Source organism: Jaculus jaculus, chromosome 2, assembly GCF_020740685.1.
Source record: "Jaculus jaculus isolate mJacJac1 chromosome 2, mJacJac1.mat.Y.cur, whole genome shotgun sequence".
In the NCBI taxonomy this organism is placed as follows: domain Eukaryota; kingdom Metazoa; phylum Chordata; class Mammalia; order Rodentia; family Dipodidae; genus Jaculus; species Jaculus jaculus.
The window spans coordinates 10,377,600-10,399,601 of NC_059103.1; the positions used below are offsets into that span (position 1 = coordinate 10,377,600).

The 22,002-nt window shown below is 51.9% G+C and overlaps 2 protein-coding genes across 3 annotated transcripts; one reads left to right on the forward strand and one right to left on the reverse strand.

Moving 5' to 3' along the window:
- Window positions 1–2,469: 2,469 nt before the first annotated feature.
- On the reverse strand, window positions 2,470–13,504 carry Plod3 (procollagen-lysine,2-oxoglutarate 5-dioxygenase 3). The gene is made up of 19 exons (XM_004666291.2): window positions 13,084–13,504; window positions 12,590–12,681; window positions 12,319–12,455; window positions 12,050–12,213; window positions 11,800–11,912; window positions 11,576–11,639; window positions 9,369–9,466; window positions 9,061–9,162; window positions 8,782–8,907; window positions 8,543–8,664; window positions 7,969–8,073; window positions 7,764–7,889; window positions 7,087–7,228; window positions 6,852–6,965; window positions 6,213–6,281; window positions 5,134–5,238; window positions 4,271–4,417; window positions 3,150–3,275; window positions 2,470–2,896 (listed from the first exon to the last, which is right to left on the reverse strand). The coding sequence occupies exons 1-19, from the start codon at window positions 13,202–13,204 to the stop codon at window positions 2,741–2,743; spliced, it is 2,229 nt and encodes a 742-aa protein (XP_004666348.1). The 5' UTR covers window positions 13,205–13,504; the 3' UTR covers window positions 2,470–2,740.
- Znhit1 (zinc finger HIT-type containing 1) lies at window positions 13,343–20,862 on the forward strand. 2 transcript variants are annotated; one of them, XM_045143278.1, is made up of 5 exons: window positions 13,343–13,457; window positions 15,939–16,109; window positions 19,030–19,109; window positions 19,201–19,370; window positions 20,669–20,862. In XM_045143278.1, exons 1-5 carry the CDS (start codon window positions 13,439–13,441, stop codon window positions 20,688–20,690), a joined length of 462 nt encoding a protein of 153 aa, XP_044999213.1. In that variant the 5' UTR covers window positions 13,343–13,438; the 3' UTR covers window positions 20,691–20,862. The 2 variants fall into 2 exon arrangements, with proteins under 2 accessions (XP_044999213.1, XP_044999212.1); XM_045143277.1 differs by lacking the exon at window positions 13,343–13,457 and adding an exon at window positions 14,177–14,276.
- The last annotated feature ends 1,140 nt before the right edge of the window (window positions 20,863–22,002 follow it).

Below are 22,002 nucleotides of genomic sequence, written 5' to 3' on the forward strand. Positions count from 1 at the left end.
TCCTGCCTAGAATCCCCCAGTGAGGGGCTGGGGTGTGGCTCAGTGGTAGAGCTCCTGCCTAGAATCCCCCAGTGAGGGGCTGGGGGCGTGGCTCAGTGGTAGAGCTCCTGCCTAGAATCCCCCAGTGAGGGGCTGGGGACGTGGCTCAGTGGTAGAGCTCCTGCCTAGAATCCCCCAGTGAGGGGCTGGGGGCGTGGCTCAGTGGTAGAGCTCCTGCCTAGAATCCCCAGTGAGGGGCTGGAGGCGTGGCTCAGTGGTAGAGCTCCTGCCTAGAATCCCCCAGTGAGGGGCTGGGGGTGTGGCTCAGTGGCAGAGCTCCTGCCTAGAATCCCCCAGTGAGGGGCTGGGGGCGTGGCTCAGTGGTACAGCTCCTGCCTAGAATCCCCCAGTGAGGGGCTGGGGGCGAGGCTCAGTGGTGCCAAATGCTCTTGGGTAGCATGTACTATAAAAGGAACAGTTCTTTCACCCAAACTGTATGGAAAGGTGATTGGCACCACTACCAGGAAAGTGTTCTCAGGAGTCTGAGCAGAAGAATTAAGAAAAATCTTACTTAATAGGTTGATATTGTATATACGTAAGTACAGTGATTGAATTGGGGAGGTAATATGACGGAGAATGGAATTTCAAAGGGGAAAGTGTGGGGGGGAGGGAGGGAATTACCATGGGATATTTTTTTATAATCATGGAAAATGCTAATAAAAATTAAAAAAAAACACAAAACAACAAACAAACAAAAACAAAAAACTCTTGAGAACTGAGCAGCTTTCAAAAGAAGAAATGCAAATGGAAGACACATACTTTTCAAAGTGTTCAACATCTTTAGCCACCAGGGAAATGCAAATTAAGACTACTTTGAGATTGCATCTCAAGCCAGTCAAAATGGCTGGCATCAAGAAGCAATATAACAATAAATGTCTGTGAGAGTGTGGGGAAATATCATCGGTGAGGGTGAGAGGAGAGAGCAAACTTTACTTACTGTTGGTGGGAGTGCAAAGTAATGTGGCCATTATGTAAACCAGTAGTTCTATAGCCTAAGAGACTAGCCAGAACCTCGTGACTGTGGAAGTTAGGATATTGTAGATCAGAAACAAATTATTTTAGGCTATTTTTAGTCTCTATAACAGCCATTCATTTTCTACTACTGTGTCTGACCAAACATCACTGTGACTGTCAAAACCTTTAAAACGGGCCTGGAAAAATGGTGTAGCGGTTAAAGCACTTGCCTGCAGAGCGTAACAATCAAGTTCAATTCCGCAGTACCCACATAAAGCCAGATACACAAAGAGGTGCGTGCATCTGGCGTCTGTTTGAAGCAGCTGGAAGCCCTGCCGCACCATTCTCTGTCTCTCTTCTCTCTATCACTCTCTGATTGCAAATAAATAAAATAAAATAAATTTTAAAAGAGTTTAAAAATAAAAAAAATCTACCTGTAAGTAGAGATGTGATGAGGTAGGGAATGTTCAAGGATGAATAAAAAAGCCTGCTGGAGGACTGGACAGATGGATTAGTGATTAAGGAATGTGCCTGCAAAGCTAAAGGACCCAGGTTCAGTTCCCCAGGACCCATGTAAGCCAAAACACAATGTGGCGTATGCATCTGGAGCTCATTTGCAGTGGATGGAGGTCTTGGCATGTCCATTCTCTCTCTTAAATAAAAGCAAAATACATTTTTTTTTAAATTACCAAGTTTTTTAAAAATTAATTAATTAATTAATTAATTTGAGAGCGACAGACACAGAGAGAAAGACAGATAGAGGGAGAGAGAGAATGGGCGCGCCAGGGCTTCCAGCCTCTGCAAACGAACTCCAGAAGCGTGCGCCCCCTTGTGCATCTGGCTAATGTGGGACCTGGGGAACTGAGCCTCGAACCGGGGTCCTTAGGCTTCACAGGCAAGCGCTTAACCGCCAAGCCATCTCTCCAGCCCGCAAAATACATTTTTTAAAAGCCTTCTTGGTTTTAATTTTTTTTTTAATATTTTATTTGGCTGGGCATAGATGTACACGCCTTTAATTCCAGTACTCGGGAGACAGAGGTAGGAGGATTTCAGATGCACCCCATGAGTTCTCTCAGTCTACATAGTGAATTCCAGGTCAGCTTGGGTTCGAGTGAGACCCTTCCTCGGGAAAAAAAAAATACATACGTGTGTGTGTGTGTATACATAAAATATATATATATATATATATAAAGAAAAGAATGGGTGTAAGATTGATGGAGCAAGACACCTGTCATTTACCTGTGACCACTACAGGTGAATGCAGGTTGAGTGTACGGGGCACTGCATGGGCACATACATGTCCACACACCATACCACACCACATTCTAATAAGCAACAAAACAAAACATACCACCAAAAAATGAGCCTCTAAGCCCGAGCATGGTGGCACACACTTGTAATTCCAGCCCTTGGGAGGCTGGGCAGGAAGATCGCTGCAGAGAGATACTGTCTCAAAAAGACTCAGGGACTCGGGAGTTACAAATCATCCCCTTTATTTGGAACAAGGCTGAGGAACCTTAATAATTTATTCCCTCAGGAAGCCCCCAGAAATCCATTCCCCATGAGCCTCCTGGGGACCACAGGGAGGGTGGGGCGCCCAGGAGCTTCCTGAGAGGGCTGTGAGTGGGCCGCATGTCCAGTCCTAGGAAGTGAGGAGAGGGCAGCGCAGAGCCCGCTCTCCAAGGACGGGGGTTCGGCCCCGCAAGAAGGCACGATGGCAGAGGAGGTTCGGCAGAGTGGTTGAATGTCAGGGGTCAACAAAGGACACCATAATGTAGCGGGTGCCTCGGGTTGTGGGCAGCCCCTCGTGGTAGTGGGTGAGGCGGCCGGGGTGCAGGAGTGCCCAGCCCTTCCTTGGGGACGATATCTTGCAGTCGTAGCGTAGGAAGCGACAGCCACCTCCCTGGAGAGAGAAGGGGACGCAGAGGAGGGTGAGCTTATGGGGGCTGGGGCGTGGGGAGGCAGGTGCATGGGTGGAGGGCATGGTGAGCCAGACCAGAGGCGGGAGGCATCTGGAAGCAAAGAGAACCGGCTGAAGGAGGCACCAGCTGACCCAGAGGTGACAGAGCCAAGGCGACTGAGGGACAGAGGTGCTCCGCAGGAGGTTATGGAGGGGCCCGGCAGTGCCCTGAGGTGGGAAGGCGCCAAGTCCTCACCTCATAATCCACGCCCTTGTGGTTCAGGGCAACGTTTAGGGTGAAGGTGGACGAGTCGTGGTGGGGTCGGAGAGAGGGCTGTTCATCCGGCCTGTAGCGGACCACGAAGTTCATCACAGCCCGAGTCTGTGAGGATGAGCGAGAAGTTGCAGGGAAGTCTGGGAGAGCAGTCTGCTCCTTTTTTCTTTTCTTTTTTTCCAAGTAGAATCTTGCTCTAGCCCAGGCTGACATGGAATTCACTATGTAGTCTCAGGGTGGCCTTGAACTCATGTGATCCTCCTACCTCTGCCTCCCAAGTGCTGGGATTAAAGTGGTGTACCACCATGACTAACTTTATATTTATTTATTTATGGGGGGGGGGGAGAGAGAATGGGCACACCAGGCCTCCAGCCACTGCAGATGAACTCCAGATGCATGTGTCCCCTTGTGCATGTGGCTTACGTGGGTCCTGGGAAAATGAACCTGGGTCCTGTGGCTTTGCAGGCAAGGGCCTTAACCACTAGACCATCTCTCCCCAGCCCCCAACTTCTATGTTTTTTTTTCTTTTGATTTTTTAAGGTAGGGTCTCGCTCTAGCCCAGGCTGACCTGGAATTCCACTATGTAGTCTCAGGGTGGCCTCAAGCTCACGGCAATCCTCCTACCTCTGCCTTCTGAGTGCTGAGATTAAAGGCATGCACCACCATGCCTGGCTCCCCAACTTCTTTCTAATATTAAAAAAAAATTAGCAGAGGCCCCCACCCCCATCCACGTTTTGAAACAGGGTCTCTCAATGGCTTGGAATTGGCCAAGGAGGCTAGGCTGGCTGGCCAGCGAGGCAAGAGATCCCTGACCTCCCCAGCACTGGAATTACAAGTATGCACCACAGCTGACTATTTAACAAAACAAAACAAAACAAAAACATAGGTCCTGGGAATCACTCAGGGCCTTACAGTTGCAAGGCAAGCACTTCACACAGAGCTCTCTCTCCAAACCTCAGGCATTCTTCTAATGACAACGGAACCTGCCCAGTGTTGCCAACCAGACAGTGTCTTGATCCGAGACCCTGACTCCACGGAGCCCCAGATGGCACAGGGACAAGGAGCCTGTGCGGATGGGGTGTTCTGCGGGCACTGCAGCTCACCTTGGTGTGGTAGCCCGGGAACAGGCTCTCGGTCATGGGCCCCACATACGTCCTCAGCAGCTGCAGCCACTGGTCCTCGTAGCCCACCTGCTTCATGTGGATGTCCACGGTGGGCACATTCTCATAGCCTCCTGCCAATCTCGAATCCTATGAGCAGCGGGCACTGAGACACATATATCCCTGGACACGGCACCCCACCCTAGGGGATATTACAAATTTTCCTGATCTCCTCAGGCTCAAGACGTGTGCCCCTGCATTTGACAGTCTTCTCTTCCGTGCCTCAGCCTGACTCACATCTGCTGGCCCTTTGAATCTCAGCTAACATGTCACCTCTTCTCTAAATGCCTCTGGCCCTCCTTTATCTGATCCCAGCTTCCCTGTTTAGCTCTGCCCAACACAGTTCTACACTACATCGATGTTATTTGCACCAGCAACCCAGTATATTCGCTGGATGGATAATGCAATTGTACTCCTGGGCTCTCTATGGTTCAATTCCATTCACTTTCTTCTCTTGTGTGTGTGTGTTTTTTTTTTTTTTTCTTTTTTCAACTTAGGGTCTCATTCTAGCCCAGGCTGGTCTCAAAACTCACAGTGATCCTCCTACCTCTGCCTCGCGAGTATTGGGATTAAAAACGTGCACCACCACACCTGGCTATTTTTTTTCTTCTTAAAGGTAAAGTGTCACCCTAGCCCAGGCTGACCTGGAACTCACTTTGTAGTCTCAGGTTGGCCTTGAACTCCCAGTGATCCAGCCTCCAGAAAGGAGGACCAAAGGCTTGTGCCACCGCACTGAGCTCTCTAATTCTATTTTGTCCTGACCTCGCTCCCTCCCGGGAGCCCTCTTTCCTCTCCGCCCCCCTCACCTCATGCCGGCCTCCCGACCACTGGCCGTAGTGCTCCATCTCCTCCACCAGCTCGTCACACATTTGCTCTGATAGCAGCGGGAACCAATATACATCGGGGCATGGCTGGAAACAGGGCGGGAGAGGAGACAGGGGGCTGGGTGAGGTTCACAGAAGGGATAAAAGACAGGGAGGAGGAAAGAGAAGCAGAGAGGAGAGAGGCTGGGAAAAGGGCAACCCATGCTGGCAAACAGAAGAGGCTGGTGCAGGAGACGGTACCAACTCGGTGCGGTTGGGACTGCCCTCCACAGTGCGAATGGCAGGAGGAGGCTGGGGCCTCAACATCTAGGACGGCTATCTTCTGTCTTTATATAGATATGTATGTATGTATTTTGGTTTTTCGAGGTTGGGTCTTGCTATAGCCCAAGCTGACCTGAAATTCACTCTGTAGTCTCAGGGTGGCCTCAAACTCATGGCGATCCTCCTACCTCTGCCTCCCAAGTGCTGGGATTAAAGGTTCTGTCTTTTTTTAAATTTATTTATTTTTTATTTTATTTATTTACTTATTTATGTATTTAGTGAGCGACAGACAGAGAAAAGGGCAGAAAGAGAGAATGGGTGTGCTAGGGCCTCCTGCAAACGAACTCCAGATGAATGTGCCACCTTGTACATCTGACTTATGTGGGTCCTGGGGATTTGAACCTCGAACCAGAGTCCTTAGGCTTCACAGGCAAGCATTTAACTGCTAAGCCATCTCTCCAGCCCTAGCCCTGTCTTTTTAAAGTCAGGGTCTCCTGTAGCTTAGGGTGGCCTTCAAGTACGTTGCTGATAATGGCCTTGATCCTCCTAGGTGCTGAGATTACTCACACGAACCGCCACACCCAGCTTTTTTTGTCGTCTTGAGACAGGGGTTGCAATGTGGCCCAAGCAAGCCTCACACTACTACTCTCCTGAGCGTCCCAAGTTCTAGGACCACAGGTGCATGGCACCAGTCACGGCACTTTCCCCTCCCTTGTTGATGCAGAAAACCCTCAGTCCTCTGGAGGCTAGGCTTGGAACCCGCTCACCCTGGCAGTGGGGAAGGTCTTGGGGCAGCTTACCTGTTCTACCAGGCCCTCCCCGTCCAGGGCTCGGCTGTAGTTCTCATGAATGTACTGTTCTTTCCAGTCCTGCAGGGGAGGTGAGGGCACCTGAGTGGGACTCTCTTTATGACTAGCCTGGGGCCCCCACCCCCAGGGGCAACAGAGGTGGGAAGGGACTCTATAAAGGGAACTTCCCCCTCATGTACTGGTATCCTCCTCCTTCTTTTTAAATTTTTATTTATTTATTTGACAGAGAAAGAGGGAGGGGGGAGAGAGAGAGAAAGACAGAATGGGCGGGCCAGGGCCTCCAGCCACTGCAAATGAATTCCAGACACGTGCACCCCATTGTGCATCTGGCTAATGGGGGACCTGGGTTCTTTGGCTTTTCAGGCAAATGTCTTAACCACTAAACCATCCCTGCAAAACCCCCCCCCCACTTTTTTATTAGAGACAGAGAATGAAGAGAAAGTGAGTTGGTATGCCAGTGTGACCTTGTGCATTTGGCTTATGTGGGTTAGGGAGAGTTGAACTTGGGTTCTTAGGCTTCACAGGCAAGTGCCTTAACCACTAAGCCATCTCTCCAGCCCACTGGTATTCTTCTTAGTGAAGGGCTGGGTGGCTTTGCTCTCTGAACAAGGGAGCCCCACACCCACTCACCACAGGATTGTCGAAGATCTGCCACAGGTCAGGGTGCAGGTGGTCTGTGTCATACCGGGAAGTGGCCAGCAGACGACCAAACTCGTGTTGATTGCTGAGGTGGAGAAAGATGCCCTGGCATGGAGCGGGGGTGGTGTGGGTGACTGGATGACAGAGCTGATACTGGGTGGCTCCTCCCTCAGCATCCCACCATCAGGCACCCAGGTTCCGCACCACAGGCCAACCGCCCTCTCACCTTGTCTCGAAGGCTCTTACAGAAGGCCATGTCTGGGTCAGTATCACTACTTGAGAACACATCCCGCTGGGTCAGCTCCGTCCTCAGGGTCTCCCCGCGGATCAAATATGCCTGGGAGATGTAGGGCACATTCCACACGCCCCTGAAGTACCAGTGTGAGAGGTCAGTTAGGGGGCAGCCTCCCCTAGATCATGCTGAGTCCATTGTTAAGAGTTCCTTCCCTTGGGATACCTCAGTTCCTGAGTCCAATGACCCCTCTTGTCATGGGCATTTGGTTCAGATCAGTGTCTACCCCACAGCTGAGGCATGTCTACTACCACATAGGACCCTTGGGAGGGGCCGAGATTGCTGGCACACTCCTTTGATCCCAGCACTCAGGAGACTGAGGTAGGAGCGCTGCCATGAGTTCAAGGGCCTGGGTCATAGAGGGAGTTCCAGGTCAGCCTCGTTAAAAAATAAAATAGGGTGGGCGTGGTGGTGCACGCCTTTAATCCCAGCACTTGGGAGACAGAGGTAGGAAGATCACCGTGATTTCGAGGCCACCCTGAGACTACAGAATGGATTCCAGATCAGCCTAGACTAGAGCAAGAGCTTACCCTGAAAAACCAAAATAAATAAATAAACAAAACCCTTTGGGAGAAGGGACTTGGGAGAGGGCCTGGCGCTGTGAGACTCACACTCGTTTCCGCTGTACCAGTTCTACGTAGTCCTCAGAGCGGGCATAATACTCGCCTGGGCTCAAGGCCCCCCAAAAGTTGGACCACAGCTTGCCGTGGCGAGACAGCATGGGTGCTATCACCTTCCTGTGGATGGCACAGAGGTGAGGGCTGGGCGGAGGGGAGAAGGCCCTCCTGGGCACCGTGGACAAGCACAGCAGCCGACCTGTTCTGCTGGATGAGGAGGCGCAGGGTCTCCGCGTTGGTGAGGACGGCGTCAGCATCCAGGCTGAAGTAGAACTCGCACTCGGGGTCCTGCCGACAGCTGTCCCTGGAGACGGCAGACCCACAGAAGGACAGATGAGCCAAGAGGAGGAGGAGAGGGCTGGAGGGAATGCCTCAGCGCTGTGCAAGTGTGAACACCAGGGTTTGCATGCCCAGCACCCACATTAATGCCAGGTGGGTGTGGTAGCCTGCTCGTAATCCCGGTGTTCAGGAGCCAGAGACAAGGGACTCCTGGGACAAGCTGGCTGACCAGCCTAGCTGAAGAGGAGCACCGGGCTCAGCTAGAGGCCCTCTGGGTAAATAAAGTGGGGAGAGTGCAGACAGACACGCACGCGTGCACACACCACAAAGCATGTGCACTAGTTAAATAACTAAATAGGGCATGATGGGGAAGATGGGGACCACGGGACGGGCAGGACACGGGTCACTATCTCCTTCCCCAGGGTACTCAAAGCCTGTGGCAGATGATGACCAGGGGAGCGAGTAGAATGTACGGCCCAGGGAGATTCACTCACATGGCCATGTCCCTGGCCTCCTCTGGGCTCAGGGCCTCCTCAGGCCCCACCAGCTTCACAGCTGCGAAGTGGTCTTGGAGCTGCGGCCAGGCGTCTGCGATGTGAGGCTCGTGGTAAACCTCCTGTGAGAAGGGGCCAGGAAAGGCAGGGGCTGAGAAGGCAGAGATGGTGCCCAGGGGATGGGACCAAGGGAAGACAGACGAGGCAGAGTGTGGGGTGCAGGAGACCCCATGTCTCACATTGTTGTGGAGAAAGAGCGTGACCCTTTCTGGAGGGTAATCCAAGAGCAGCAGCCGCTGCAGGAAGCGAGGCAGGAATGGGGTGGGCTGTTCCACAAACACGGCCAGAAGCACCCGGGGGGGAGGCTGGAAGAGACAGGACGTGGCTTATGGGAAGCCCCATGTCCCCCTGCCCAACAACCCTCGCCAGCTGCTACCCACCCTGCCAGGCTAGGGTACTGAGGAGCCCCACCTCCTAGGCTACCCAGCTTGTTCTCTTTGCCCCATACTCCTCCTCACCTGCCCCCCCGGGAGTATCCTCAGATCCTGGTTGCAGAAGCCACAGCCACTCTGGGGAGTCCAACCATTGGGGACATAGTTCCCTAGGTAGTTCAGCTCGAGCTGTTGGGACAGGAACATGAGTGGCTCAAGTGGGCGCTTCCAGGGGCACACACGAGGCCGGCTGGGCAGAGGGCAGGGGAGGCTGTCCTGGTGAGGGGGGAGCAGCTCTGGCACTGTGGTGGCTGGCATTGAGGAGGACCAACTGCTCAGGAGGGTCGGGGATACCCAGGGTTTGAAGCAGGCAGGGCAGAGGCCATGGTAGGCACCTTGGTGGGGCCATTTCCATGGACCACAATGGGAAGCGTGTCATAGGCCACGTTTCGGATGCGTACACGGTTGCGATCGAACTTTAAGACCACCTCATCTGGGGAAAAAAGGGCAGGGTTTAGATTCCATATATATGTGTGTGTGTGTGTGTGTGTGTGTGTGTGTGTGTGTGTGTGTGTATGTATGTATGTATGTTTGTTTGTTTGTTTTAGAGAGCGAGAGAGGCAGAGGCAGAGTGAGAAAGAGAACTGGCGTGCCAGGGCCTCAGCCACTGCAATTGAACTCCAGATGCTTGTACCACCTAGTGGGCATGCAAGACCTTGCACTTGCCTCACCTTTATGCATCTGGCTTACATTGGACTGGAGAGGTGAACATGGGTCCTTAGGCTTTGCAGGCAAGCGCCTTAACTGTTAAGCTCTCTCCAGCCCCAGACTCCCTTTATGTGGGAGCTGTGAAGCAACAGGTGCTTGTGTGGGTGTGCGTGTTCAGGTGCACATGCACATATGTGCGTGTGGAGGCCGGAGGACAAGCCTGGGCGTCATTCCTCCGGTGCTATCCACCTCTTCTCAGACAGGGCCTCTCACTGGTCTGGAGCTCATCAATTAGGCTACACTGCCTGGCCACTGAGCCCCAGGGACCCTCACGTCTCTGCTTCCCAGAAGCTCGGATTACATTCCTGCATCACCACACTGCTTTTACAATATTGGTACTGGGAGAGATCTCAGTTCTATATGCTTGCAAGGCAGGCACTCTACCAACTGACCTATCTCCCCAGCCCACAACAAGTTCATTTTTAAAAAATATTTTATTTTTATTTATTTATTTGACAGAGAAAGAGGGGGAGAGAGGAAGAGAGAGAATGAATGGGTGCCCCAGGGCCTTCAGACACATGTGCCCCCCTTGCACATCTGGCTAATGTGGTTCCCAGGGAATTGAACCTGGGTCCTTTGGCTTTGCAGGCAAATACCTTAACTGCTAAGCCATCCGTCCAGCCCCACAACAGGTTCTTTTAAATATGGGAGCCCTAATTTCTCTAAAGGACAAAGTGGTACCTGGGCCAAAAGGTCTCTGTACCATGGCTCAGTGTGTGTGAGAGAATCTTTTTTTTGAGTTTGTTTTATTTTTTCAGTTTTTTGAGGTAGGGTCTCCTGACCTGGAATTCACCAGGTAGTCTCAGGCTGGCCTTGATCTCAGTGATCCTCCTACCTCAGCCTCCTGAGTGCTGGGATTAAAGCATGAGGCACCATGCTTGGCTTCTTTTTGAGAAAGGGTCTTGCTATATATAGCCCACAATGGGCTGGAATTAGTAATCCCTGTGCCTCAGCCTCCCAAGCACTGGGTTTACAGGCATGTGATACCGTGCACACCTTCTTCTGGGCTCTGATCAGTTTACTGCCACCTTGGAGAGCTGTATCACTCAACACCATGTGTCCTGGGCAAGTTTACTTGCCCACGAGGAGCCAGTTTCCTCATCTACCCAAGGACTTGTCCCCTATACTCATGAAATCATCAAGGAAGAGCCCCTGGCCAAACGCCTCAGCATGTACCATGTACCTGGCAGATACTCTATCACTGAGGGAGTCTACTTAGGTGCTGTCCTCCTGAGCCACGCCCTTGGCCCTCACTGGATGATTCTAGGCTACTGTTTCCCTGAGGAATCTGGCTCCTTGCCTCACAACTCCTTTGTTTTTTGGTTTTTCAAGGTAGGGTCACACTCTGTCTCAGGCTGACCTGGAATTCACTATGTAGTCTCAGGGTGGCTTCAAACTCTTGGAGATCCTCCTACCTCTGCCTCCCGAGTGCTGGGATTAAAGGCATGCGCCACCACGCCCGGCATTGTTCATTATTTATTTATTTATTTGAGAGCGACAGACACAGAGCGAAAGACAGATAGAGGGAGAGGGAGAGAATGGGCGTACCAGGGCTTCCAGCCATTGCAAACGAACTCCAGACACGTGCGCCCCCTTGTGCATCTGGCTAACGTGGGACCTGGGGAACCGAGCCTCAAACCGGGGTCCTTAGGCTTCACAGGCAAGTGCTTGACCACTAAGCCATCTCTCCAGCCCCACAACTACTTTTGTTACTGTTGTTAGCCCACTGCACATGCTCAAGATTTAGATAAAGTTCACAAATGATCAAGCTGTTGACCAGGTCAGTTCCAGCAGGAACCCCTGGTCACCCACCTCCGGCCACCTTCTTCCTCACCTAAGGCTCCATTGAGATTCTGGAAGATCCGGGATTTATGGTCCAGATTAAGTTTGAGTTTCTCCTGCATGGGATGAGATGGGGCAGTTAACCAGAGACAAAGGACACCGTTTCTCACACTTAGCTCTTCACGTCTTCCTCCCCATCCCCATGCCTTTTGCTCCCATTCAGCCTCCCTGCCCCAACAGGCCTGTGGGGTTCCCCCATTCTCTGCCCTTCCCTACCCTCAGCCCTGGGTCCAGGTAGAGTCTCGTGTAGAACAGCTGATCATCATCATCATCCTTATACTTCCACTGGCGGACAATTTGATGGATGGTAGGGGCAAAGCCAATGAATCCTGCAGGACAGGAGACAGGCTGATCCCAAGATTCTTGGGGTCCCACGGACCTGCCGGGCTTCCTTTCCCGCTCTCAGGCTTCTGGAGCACCTATGCTCCACCACTCGGGCCGTTGTCTCGGCCCTTCTGCCACTCACCACCAGAGTTGAGGAAGCGCTTCCCTGTGCCCACCTCAGGGTACTGCTCAGCCAGCCCCCACTCAGGCCAACAGAAGCCCTCGGCAGAGAAGAGCAGGCGGCTGCCACTCTGGACGAACTTCTTCAGCAGCTCTGAGGGGCTGCCAGCCAGAATCACGTCATAGCTGGGGCAAGGAAAGGCAGGCTGAGCCGGAGCCCTCTAGGTACACCAGCATCTTTTCCCGTCCTCACTCACTCCCTCCTCTCTCCCCATCCCAGGGCCCTTTTACCTGTCCACAAACATGATCACCATGTCCTCCTGGTCTGCGTATTTTTCCATTTCTTTCTTTAGCCACCTGACCTTCTGGCCTCCACCAACTGTTCGAGCCACATCACCCCCTCGCCACTCCTGTCCCAGGCCGAGGGTCTGTGGGCAGACACCGTCCCCATACCACGGAGTTGTTCAGCTGACCAACCCTAAGGGGAGGTCTGACCGGGTTCACCAGGGGGACCCAAGCATCCCAAATCCCAGGCCACTGCTGCAGAGGGTTCCCTACTCACCCGCACAGTATAGTTAAAGAACTCTGCGGATTGCAGGAAACGCCGGTATCCCTCAGTCTCCGCAGTGGCCACAGTGATCACCAGCAGCTTGCCTATCACAAGCGAGCCATTAGCACTTGAGGCCCACCAGCCAGCTCCTGGTCCCACATGCTTAGCGACTCCCAGCCCCTTCACCTCACTGCTACCCCACTCTCTTCTTCCCAGTTCCCCTTTCAATTCTTCCCGCCCAGGGTCATTTGGACCCCAGTGAGAGAGACATTCAGAAATTTGGGGGCGTCGTGGGGGTTGTCTGTTGGCCTGTGTAGGCTGGAACCCTCCAGGTCAGCATTAAGCGGGGTGGAGGATGAGAAACTTGCACGATTCGTTCCCAAGAGTGAGCTGGACCAGGGAGAAGTTGGATTCCTCCTGGAGTCTCACAACCCTACCCTCCCAGGGTGGCAGACATGTCACATCGACACCCACTGGGACCCACCGGCCGGATGCCGGGTTCTCACCTGGGTTGACGGGGTTACCGGCCCGGGGCCGATCGGAGGCAGAGGACCCAGGAGCCGGCAGCAGCAGCAGCAGTAACAGCAGCGGGAGCAGAAGCCCGAGTCCCAGGCCCGAGGTAGCCATAGCCGGGAGAAGGCCGGAGAGGACACACGGGCCCTCACGGGGCTGAGCTGTGTGCTGCTCGGATTCCTACTCGGGAGAAGGTTCTGGGGCAAGGGTGTGTGTGTGTGTGTGGGATGGGAGGGGGGGGGGTTGTGGGGAACCCGAGCTGCAGAGCCGCCCGCAGGGAGGAGGAGCGGGGCTGGGGACTCCGCCCTGGAAAAAAAGGCGTTAACCGGAGGCTACAGAGAACGGGACATGCAGACGGCGAGACAAGGCAAGGATTGTCCCCCCGCCCCCCGGGGCTGAGCGCGCGGGGAAGGGGGCGCCGGGCCTGCGGGATGGGGAGGAGCTGCTGGGCGCACGGGCGGGGGGGGGCTGCTGAGGCCCACCGTCCGCTTCACACGTGAGGAACGCGGAGGGGAGAGGACGGGACGGAGAGGAGGGGTCGTGACCTCGGGTCCGGCGGGGTGCCGGGGGCGGATCCTGGCCGCAGCCCAGTCCCGAGCAGCCCCGGGCGGAAGAGCGGACGCGGGGGCCATGAGGGGCCTGCGCGCCGCCCGGGGCGACAGGCAGGCCGGGGATGCGGCCCCGGGACCGCCGCAGCAGGCCGGGTTTTTCCTTCGCCAAGAACCATCCTCCTCGGGTTTCCCACGCAAGCCCGCGGGCCTCGGCTACCCCCGGGGGTGGATGGTCTTTGTGTGATCGTAGCTCCTCCACAAGGGCCCAAAGGAAAAAGGCAAAGGGGAAAAAAAAAAGGAGCATTCCTCAAAAAACTCCTAGAGCCGCTTTTTTAGAAAACGACTCATCAGCGGCGGATCTTCCTAAAGCTCTCTGCCCCACTACCATGAGGCCGGAAAGTAGGTTTGCCCTTACAAAACATGGCGGACGGCTTTCCTGTCTCCAAGGGAAACGTCACGTAAGGGCAAGCGGGGCGGGGCCGGGGGAGGTGACTGCGCACGCGCCACGGGAAGTGGCGTTTCGACCCCAGTTGGGGAGCTTAGTACGCGTGCGCAGTAGGGTTTTCCTCAAGCCCCGCCCCCCCACCGCCTCCCCGGCGTCTGTATTGCGCAAATGGTGGAGAAGAAAACCTCCGGTGAGTCCCCAGCGGAAGCCGCCCCTTTCCGCTTCCCCAAGTCTTGGTTCCTTCCACCCGCGCGTCTCCGCAGACGTACCCCCGTAGGGGCTCGAGTATCCGAGCTGTGTCACTTTGTTGGGAGCCCCGTCCCTTCGCGGTTCGTTGACATATGTCTTCCACGAGCTGATGATCGCTGAGGACGGGTAGGAGAAACAATGTTGTCGTCCCAAGATCTGGCTTCTTTTCCCGGAGGGGACAGACGGGCGTGCCATTGTACCGTAGCGTGGTACGTGTCATGGCAGGAGCAGGCCAGCTTCGGGGATTAAAAAAATGACAGAAGAGCAGGGCGTGGTGGTGCACGCCTTTAATCCTAGCCGTGAGTTCGAGGCCACCCTGAGACTACATTGTGAATTCCAGGTCAGCCTGTCAGCCTGGGCTAGAGTGAGACGCTACCTCGAAAACCCGCGGGGGAAAAAAAAATAATAAAAAGGACAGAAGAAGGCTGCAAGGAAGCAAGGCTTGATTTAATCCCAGCACTTGGTTTGTGCGGTGCTGGGGATCGAACCCCAAAGCTGAGTGCATTCTGGGCTACATCCCTAACCCCAATCCCAACCCCAGTACTTAGGAGGGGCCGGGCTTGAGAAAGGAAGACTATTGTAAGAGGCCAACCTGGCCTACATAATGAGTTCAAGGCTAACTTGGGCTACATAATGATATGCTGTCTCAAAGGGTGGGGAGGAAGGCTTAGCTTGGGTCTCCCTCCTCCACACCCTTTCTAAAAAAAAAAACAACAACAACAAAAAACTTAGGTGCTGGAGAGATTGCTTAGTGGTTAAGACGCTTGCATGCACATTCAAAGTGCCCAGGTTTCATTCCCCAGGACCCATGCAAGCCAGATGCACAAGGCAGTGATGCACCTGGAGTTCATTTGCAGAGACACTACCCCGAAAAATCCAAGATTAATTAATAAAAGAGGTAGATTTAGCCAGGTGTGTTGGTACAGGCCTCTAATCCCAGCACTTAGGAGGCAGAGGTAGGAGGACTGCCGGGAGTTGGAGGCCACCCTGAGACTACAGTGAATTCTAGGTCATTCCGGGCTAGACCAAGACTGTACATCAAAAAACAAAACAAAAAAACCCAAAAGAGGTAGACTTGGTACCTGAGTGTGACACCCAAAGTTTTCTTTCTTCTTTTTTGTTTTTTTGAAGTAGGGTCTTTCTCTAGCTCAGGCTGACCTGGAATTCACTATGTAGTCTCAGGGCGGCCTCGAACTCACGGTGATCCTCCTACCTCTGCCTTCCGAGTGCTGGGATTAGAGGCGTGTGGCACCATGCCTGGCTCAATTGCTTCTTTGAGAATGGCCCTTTGGGGGTGAGGCTTCCGGAGCCATTAGGCTCTGATTGTTTGTAGAATTACAAATTATTGGATCTGGCCCTAAGCAGTTAGGATCTAACTGCTGGCGAGTGAGAGAATTTTGTTTTCACCTTTGGTCTTTTTGTATCTATAAGTATTGGCTTGGCCTAGTTGCCCAGAAACCAACATGAAGGGCTGACACTGAGCACCATCCATGGCCTCATGACTGAGATGAGACCAGAGGACAATGGCTCCACACCTTTCACCTCAGCATCCCCCTTTCCTGTGCCCCCATAACTTTCCTTGCCCTGCCCGTCCCACATCTAGTTCGCTCCCAGGACCCTGGACAGCGGCGGGTGCTGGACCGGGCAGCCAGGCAGCGGCGAATCAACAGACAGCTCGAGGCCTTAGAGAATGACAACTTCCAGGATGACCCCCACGCAGGCCTCCCCCAGCTGGGCAAGAGGCTGCCTCAGTTTGACGATGATGCAGACACAGGTGAGGTGGAGGGAGGAGGAGGGGGGCCAAACTGAGGAAGGCCATGGTAGAAGGAAGTCTCCCAGGAGGCAGGTGACCTAGGAACCGTTTCTGGCTTTGCCAATTACATGTTCCAGTGCTGGAGCAACTGCTCTCCCCTTTCTGTGCCTCAGTTTCCTTGTGTGTGTGGAATAAGAAATATGGAGTGTGGTAGTGTACACCAGGAATCCCACAACTCAGGAGCTTCAGGTGGCAGGATTCCCTTGAGTTTGAAGCCAGCTTGGGCTACATAGTAAGAGCTTGTTTTATTTTATTCTATTTTAAAAATTCTTATTTATTTGAATGTATATGTTTAGGGTTAGGGTTTTCTGCCATTCAAGCAAATTCCAGACACACACACTTTTTTGCATCTGCCTTTATATGGTTGCTGGGGAATTGAACCTGGGCCATCAGGTCTTGCAAGCAAGTGTCTACAATGCTGTGCCGTCTCCCCGGCCAGGAGCTTGTTTTAAAAAGTAAAAACAAGATGTCCCTCAACTGATGAGTGGATAACGAAGATGTGGCACATTTATACAATGGAGTTCTACTCAGCGGTAAAGAAAAATGAAGTTATGAAATTTGCAGAAAAATGGATGGACCTGGAAAGGATTATACTAAGTGAGGTAACCCAGGCCCAGAAAGCCAAGCGCCACATGTTCTCTCTCATATGTGGATCCTAGCTACAGATGATTGGGCTTCTGCGTGAGAAGGAAAATACTTGGTAGCAGAGGCCAGTAAGTTAAAAAGGAGACAAAAAGGGAAGAGAAAGGAAGGGAGGAGTATAATTAATAGGTTGATATTGTATATATGTAAGTACAATGATTGTAATGGGGAGGTAATGTGATGGAGAATGTAATTTCAAAGGGGAAAGTGTGGGGGTGGGGAGGGAGGGAATTACCATGGGATATTTTTCTATAATCATGGAAAATGTTAATAAAAATTTTAAAATAAGGGCTGGAGAGATGGCTTAGCGGTTAATTGCTTGCCTGTGAAGCCTAAGGACCCCGGTTCGAGGCTCAATTCCCCAGGACCCACATTAGCCAGATGCACAAGGGGGCGCACGCGTCTGGAGTTCGTTTGCAGTGGCTGGAAGCCCTGGCGCACCCATTCTCCCTTCCTCCCTCCCTCCCTCTCTCTCTCTCTCTATCCCTCTTTGTCTGTCACTCTCAAATAAATAAATAAACAAAAAAAATTTAAAAATTAAAAAAAAAGAAAAAGAAAATAAAATATTTTCAAAACAAAACAAAACAAAACCAGGCGTGGTGGTACACACTTAATTCCAGCACTTGGGAAGCAGAGGTAGGAGGATTGCTGTGAGTTCAAGGCCACCTCAAGACTACATAGTGAATTCCAGGTCAGCCTAGGCTACAGAAAAACCCTACCCTGAAAAAGCAAATAATAAGAATAAGAATAATAAAGTAAAAAATGAAAATAGCAAGAACAGGGCTCAGTGAGTGAAGGGCTTGCTGCACAAGGAGGAGGGCCTGAGTTCAGGTCCCCAGCACTCACATGAATGTCACGTGTGCTGGTGAATGTCTGTTGCCTCAGGGCTAGAGAAGCTGAGACAGGAGGACCCCTAGGGCTTGCTGGCTATCTAGTCTAACCAAATCAGTGAGCGCCAGGTTTGGTGCAAGACCCTGTTTCAAAAACTGAGGTGGCCAGGCGTGGTGGCGCACGCCTTTAATCCCAGCACTTGGGAGGCAGAGGTAGGAATATCACTGTGAGTTTGAGGCCACCCTAATACTACATAGTGGATTCCAGATCAGCCTGGGGCTTGAGTGAGGCCCTACCTGGAAAAACAAAATAACAAAAAACAAAATAAAAAAAAAATTCAAGTGTATAGCAACTAAGGAATACATCTGGTCAACCTTGGGCCTCCACACCCATTTGTGTAGACACTCATGTCCACATGTATGAACATGCATGCACCCAACATAGAAATACATGTGCAGGGGACTGGGGGGGAAAGCTGGGTTTGGTGACATATACCTGTAATCTCAGCACTTGGGAGATAGAGGGAGGGGAATCAGGAATTCCAAGTTCATCCTTAGCTACATAATCAAGTTTGAGGTTAGCCTGGACTGTGTGAAACCTGTCTAAGGGGCTAGGATGTAGCTCAGGTGATAGACTGCTTGCCTAGCATGCAGGAAGCCCTGGGGTTCCATCCCCAGCATTACCTAAAGCCAGGTGTGGTGCCACACATGAAACCCTGTCGCAAAAAATAAATAAAAAGGGGGCTGGAGAGATGGCTTAGCAGTTAAGGTGTTTGCCTACAAAGTCAAAGGATCTCGGTTCCACTCTCCAGACCCACGTAAGCCAGATGTACAAGGGGGTGCATGCGTCTGCAGTGGCTGGAGGCCGTGGTGTGCTCATTCTCTCTCTTTTTCTCTCTCAAATGCATAAATAGGGCTGGAGAGATGGCTTAGCGGTTAAGCGCTTGCCTGTGAAGCCTAAGGACCCCGGTTCGAGGCTTGGTTCCCCAGGTCCCACGTTAGCCAGATGCACAAGGGGGCGCACGCATCTGGAGTTCGTTTGCAGAGGCTGAACGCCCTGGCGCGCCCATTCTCTCTCTCTCCCTCTGTCTTTCTCTCTGTGTCTGTCACTCTCAAATAAATAAATAAATAATTTAAAAAAAATACATAAATAAATAAAATATTTTTTTAATTAAAAAAGTAAAAAAAGATGGAATTGACAAAGTGACAATAAAGTCTAGATTTGGGATGTCGAGCTGCCTGGTGGTAGTGGAGAAATTGGGGTACAGGACAAGGTGGATGGGGAGGAACAAGATCAGACTCACGGTGAGATGTGGACAGGGGCTGTACCAGGGCTCTCCAGCCCACTGAGCCAGAGAAGGTGCTATTGTCAGTTAAGTGTCAAATGACCCATTGCCCTTGACGTCTAGGAAAGAAAAAGAAGAAAACTCGAGGTGATCACTTCAAACTTCGCTTCCGAAAAAACTTTCAGGCCTTGCTGGAGGAGCAGGTGAGAGAGGAGGTGGCCCGAACTTCCCTGACGGACGTTATCTCCGTGGGTGGGGAGAGATGCCATGCACTTATCCTCTGTGTCCCTGCAGAACCTGAGTGTGGCCGAGGGCCCCAACTACCTGACGGCCTGTGCAGGCCCCCCATCCCGGCCCCAGCGCCCCTTCTGTGCTGTATGTGGCTTCCCGTCCCCGTACACCTGCGTTAGCTGTGGTGCCCGGTACTGTACTGTACGCTGCCTTGGCACCCACCAGGAGACCAGGTGAGCTGAGCGGCTGTCACCTGCCCACAGCCTCATCTCTTGGGACCTCTTTCCCCACTCCTCCAGTGGCCTTCCCCTCTGCATTAGTTATTTTCTCAAATGCCTGACCAGCGATAGCTTATAAATGGAATGATCTATTTTGGCCTACAGTTCAAGGTTACAGTTTATCACGGTGAGAAGGGCAAGGCAGAGGCAGCTGGTCATGGTACCGGCAATCAGGAAGCAGAGAGCATCATGTCCGCTGTTGAGCTCACTCCGCTTTTTTTTTTTTTTAAATATTTTTTTGTTCATTTTTTATTTATTTATTTGAGAGCGACAGACACAGAGAGAAAGACAGATAGAGGGAGAGAGAGAGAATGGGTGCGCCAGGGCTTCCAGCCTCTGCAAACGAACTCCAGACACGTGCGCCCCCTTGTGCATCTGGCTAACGTGGGACCTGGGGAACCGAGCCTCGAACTGGGGACCCTAGGCTTCACAGGCAAGCGCTTAACCGCTAAGCCATCTCTCCAGCCCTCACTCCGCTTTTTATTTTTATTTGCTTTTTAATATTTTATTTATCTATTGGAAAGGGGAGGGCAGATATATAGAGAGAATGGGTGCGCCAGGGCCTCTAGCCACTGCAAACAAACTCCAGATACATGCACCACCACGCCCGGCTCAGTTTTTTAAAAAATATTTATTGGGCTGGAGAGATGGCTTAGCGGTTAAGCGCTTGCCTGTGAAGCCTAAGGACCCCGGTTCGAGGCTCTGTTCCCCAGGTCCCACGTTAGCCAGATGCACAAGGGGGCGCACGTGTCTGGAATTCGTTTGCAGAGGCTGGAAGCCCTGGCGCACCCATTCTCTCTCTGTCTCTCTCTGTCTTTCTCTCTGTGTCTGTCGCTCTCAAATAAATAAATAAATAAATAAAAATTAAAAAAAATTTATTTACTTATTTATTTAACAGGGAAAGAGGGAGAGAGAATGGGTGCGCCAGGGTCTCCAGCCACTGCAAATGAACTCCAGACCCTCTTGTGCATCTGGCTTACATGGGTCCTGGGGAATTGAACCTGGGTCCTTAGGCTTTGCAGGCAAGCGCCTTAATGGATAATCCATCTGTCCATCCCTCACTCTCCTTTGTATTTAGCCAGACATCCCAGCCCTAGGAATGGTACCATCTACAGTTGAGTGGGCACTCCCATCTCAATTAACCTAATCTAGAAAAATCCTTAGCAGGCATGCCAAGCAGTTTGTTTCTATGGTGAATCTAAATCTTGTCAAGTTGATAACCAGAGATTAACTGCCACACCCTCTTTCTGCAGGTGTCTGAAGTGGACTGTGTGACCCTGTTCTCCTAGAAAAGGAAGGACCCCATCCATCAGCAAAGGACTGAGGGAGGAGCTGTTTGCTGTGGAGTAATGCTGTGTCGGGCCCGGGTGAAGGCCAGTGGGAACCAGGGACTGGCAGAGTGGTCTCTCCTCTGAGTGTTGTGATAATAAAAGGCCCAGTACAGAGACCTGCCTGCTTGGTTGGGGGTCAGGTTCCAGGATCACTTGCTGCTCCGTCTCTCCCAACCTTCCATTGTTTGTCAGCAGCAAGTCCTTTTAACCAGAGAGCCATCTCCCCAGCCCTGTTTTTTTGAAGTAGGGTTCTCGCTCTAGTCCAAGCTGACCTGGAATTTACTACATAGTCTCGGTATCCTCGAACTCACAGTGATCCTTCTTTCTCTGCCTCCCGAGTGCTGGGATTAAAGGCATGTGCCACCATGCCCGGTTCACTTTTAAAAAATTATTTTTATTTATTTGTTTATTTGATAGAGAAAGAGGGTGAGAGAGAGAGGGAATGGGTCTCTAGCCACTGCAAATGAACTAGCTAACTTGGGTCTTGGGGAATTGAACCTGGGTCCTTCGACTTTGTAGGCAACACCTTAACCGCTAAGCCATCCCTCCAGCCCCCGGCTCACTTTCTTTTATTGCTTGCTTGCTCGTTTGTTTTTGAGGTAGGGTCTCCTCCTAGCCCAGGCTGACCTGGCACTCACTCTGTAGTCTCAGGCTGCCCTTAAATTCACAGTGATCCTCCTACCTCTGCCTCCCAGTGCTGGGATTAAAGGTGTACACCCCATGCCTGGCTTGCTTCAGACTTGTTTTTATTTATTTAATTTGTTATTTTATTTTATTTTTTTGAGATAGTATCTATTCTGGCCCAGAATGGTCTGGGCTGCTCTGTAGTCCCAGGCTGGCCTCAAACTCACAGCCATCCTCCTAACATTGCCACTCAGCCTCTCCCAGTGCTTTTCTTTTTCTTTTCTTTTCTTTTTTTTTTTAAGTAGGGACTCTCTGTAGCTCAGGCTCACCTTGAACTCACAGCAGTCTTCCTATCCCAGCCTCCCAAGTGCAGAAATCAGAGGCGTGTGCCACCACACCCAGTTTTATTTTTACTTATTTTATTTGGTTTTCAAGGTAAGTTCTCACTGTAGCCTAGGCTGCCCTGGAATTCACTATGTAGTTTCAGGCTAGCCTCCCAGGTGCTGGAATTAAAGGCATGTGCCATCATGCCTGACTTACTTTTCATTTTAAGACAGTATTTCACTAAGTTGCCCAGACGGGTCTTGAATTCAAAGTCCTCCTGCCTCAGGCTCCAGAATAGCTAGGGTTAC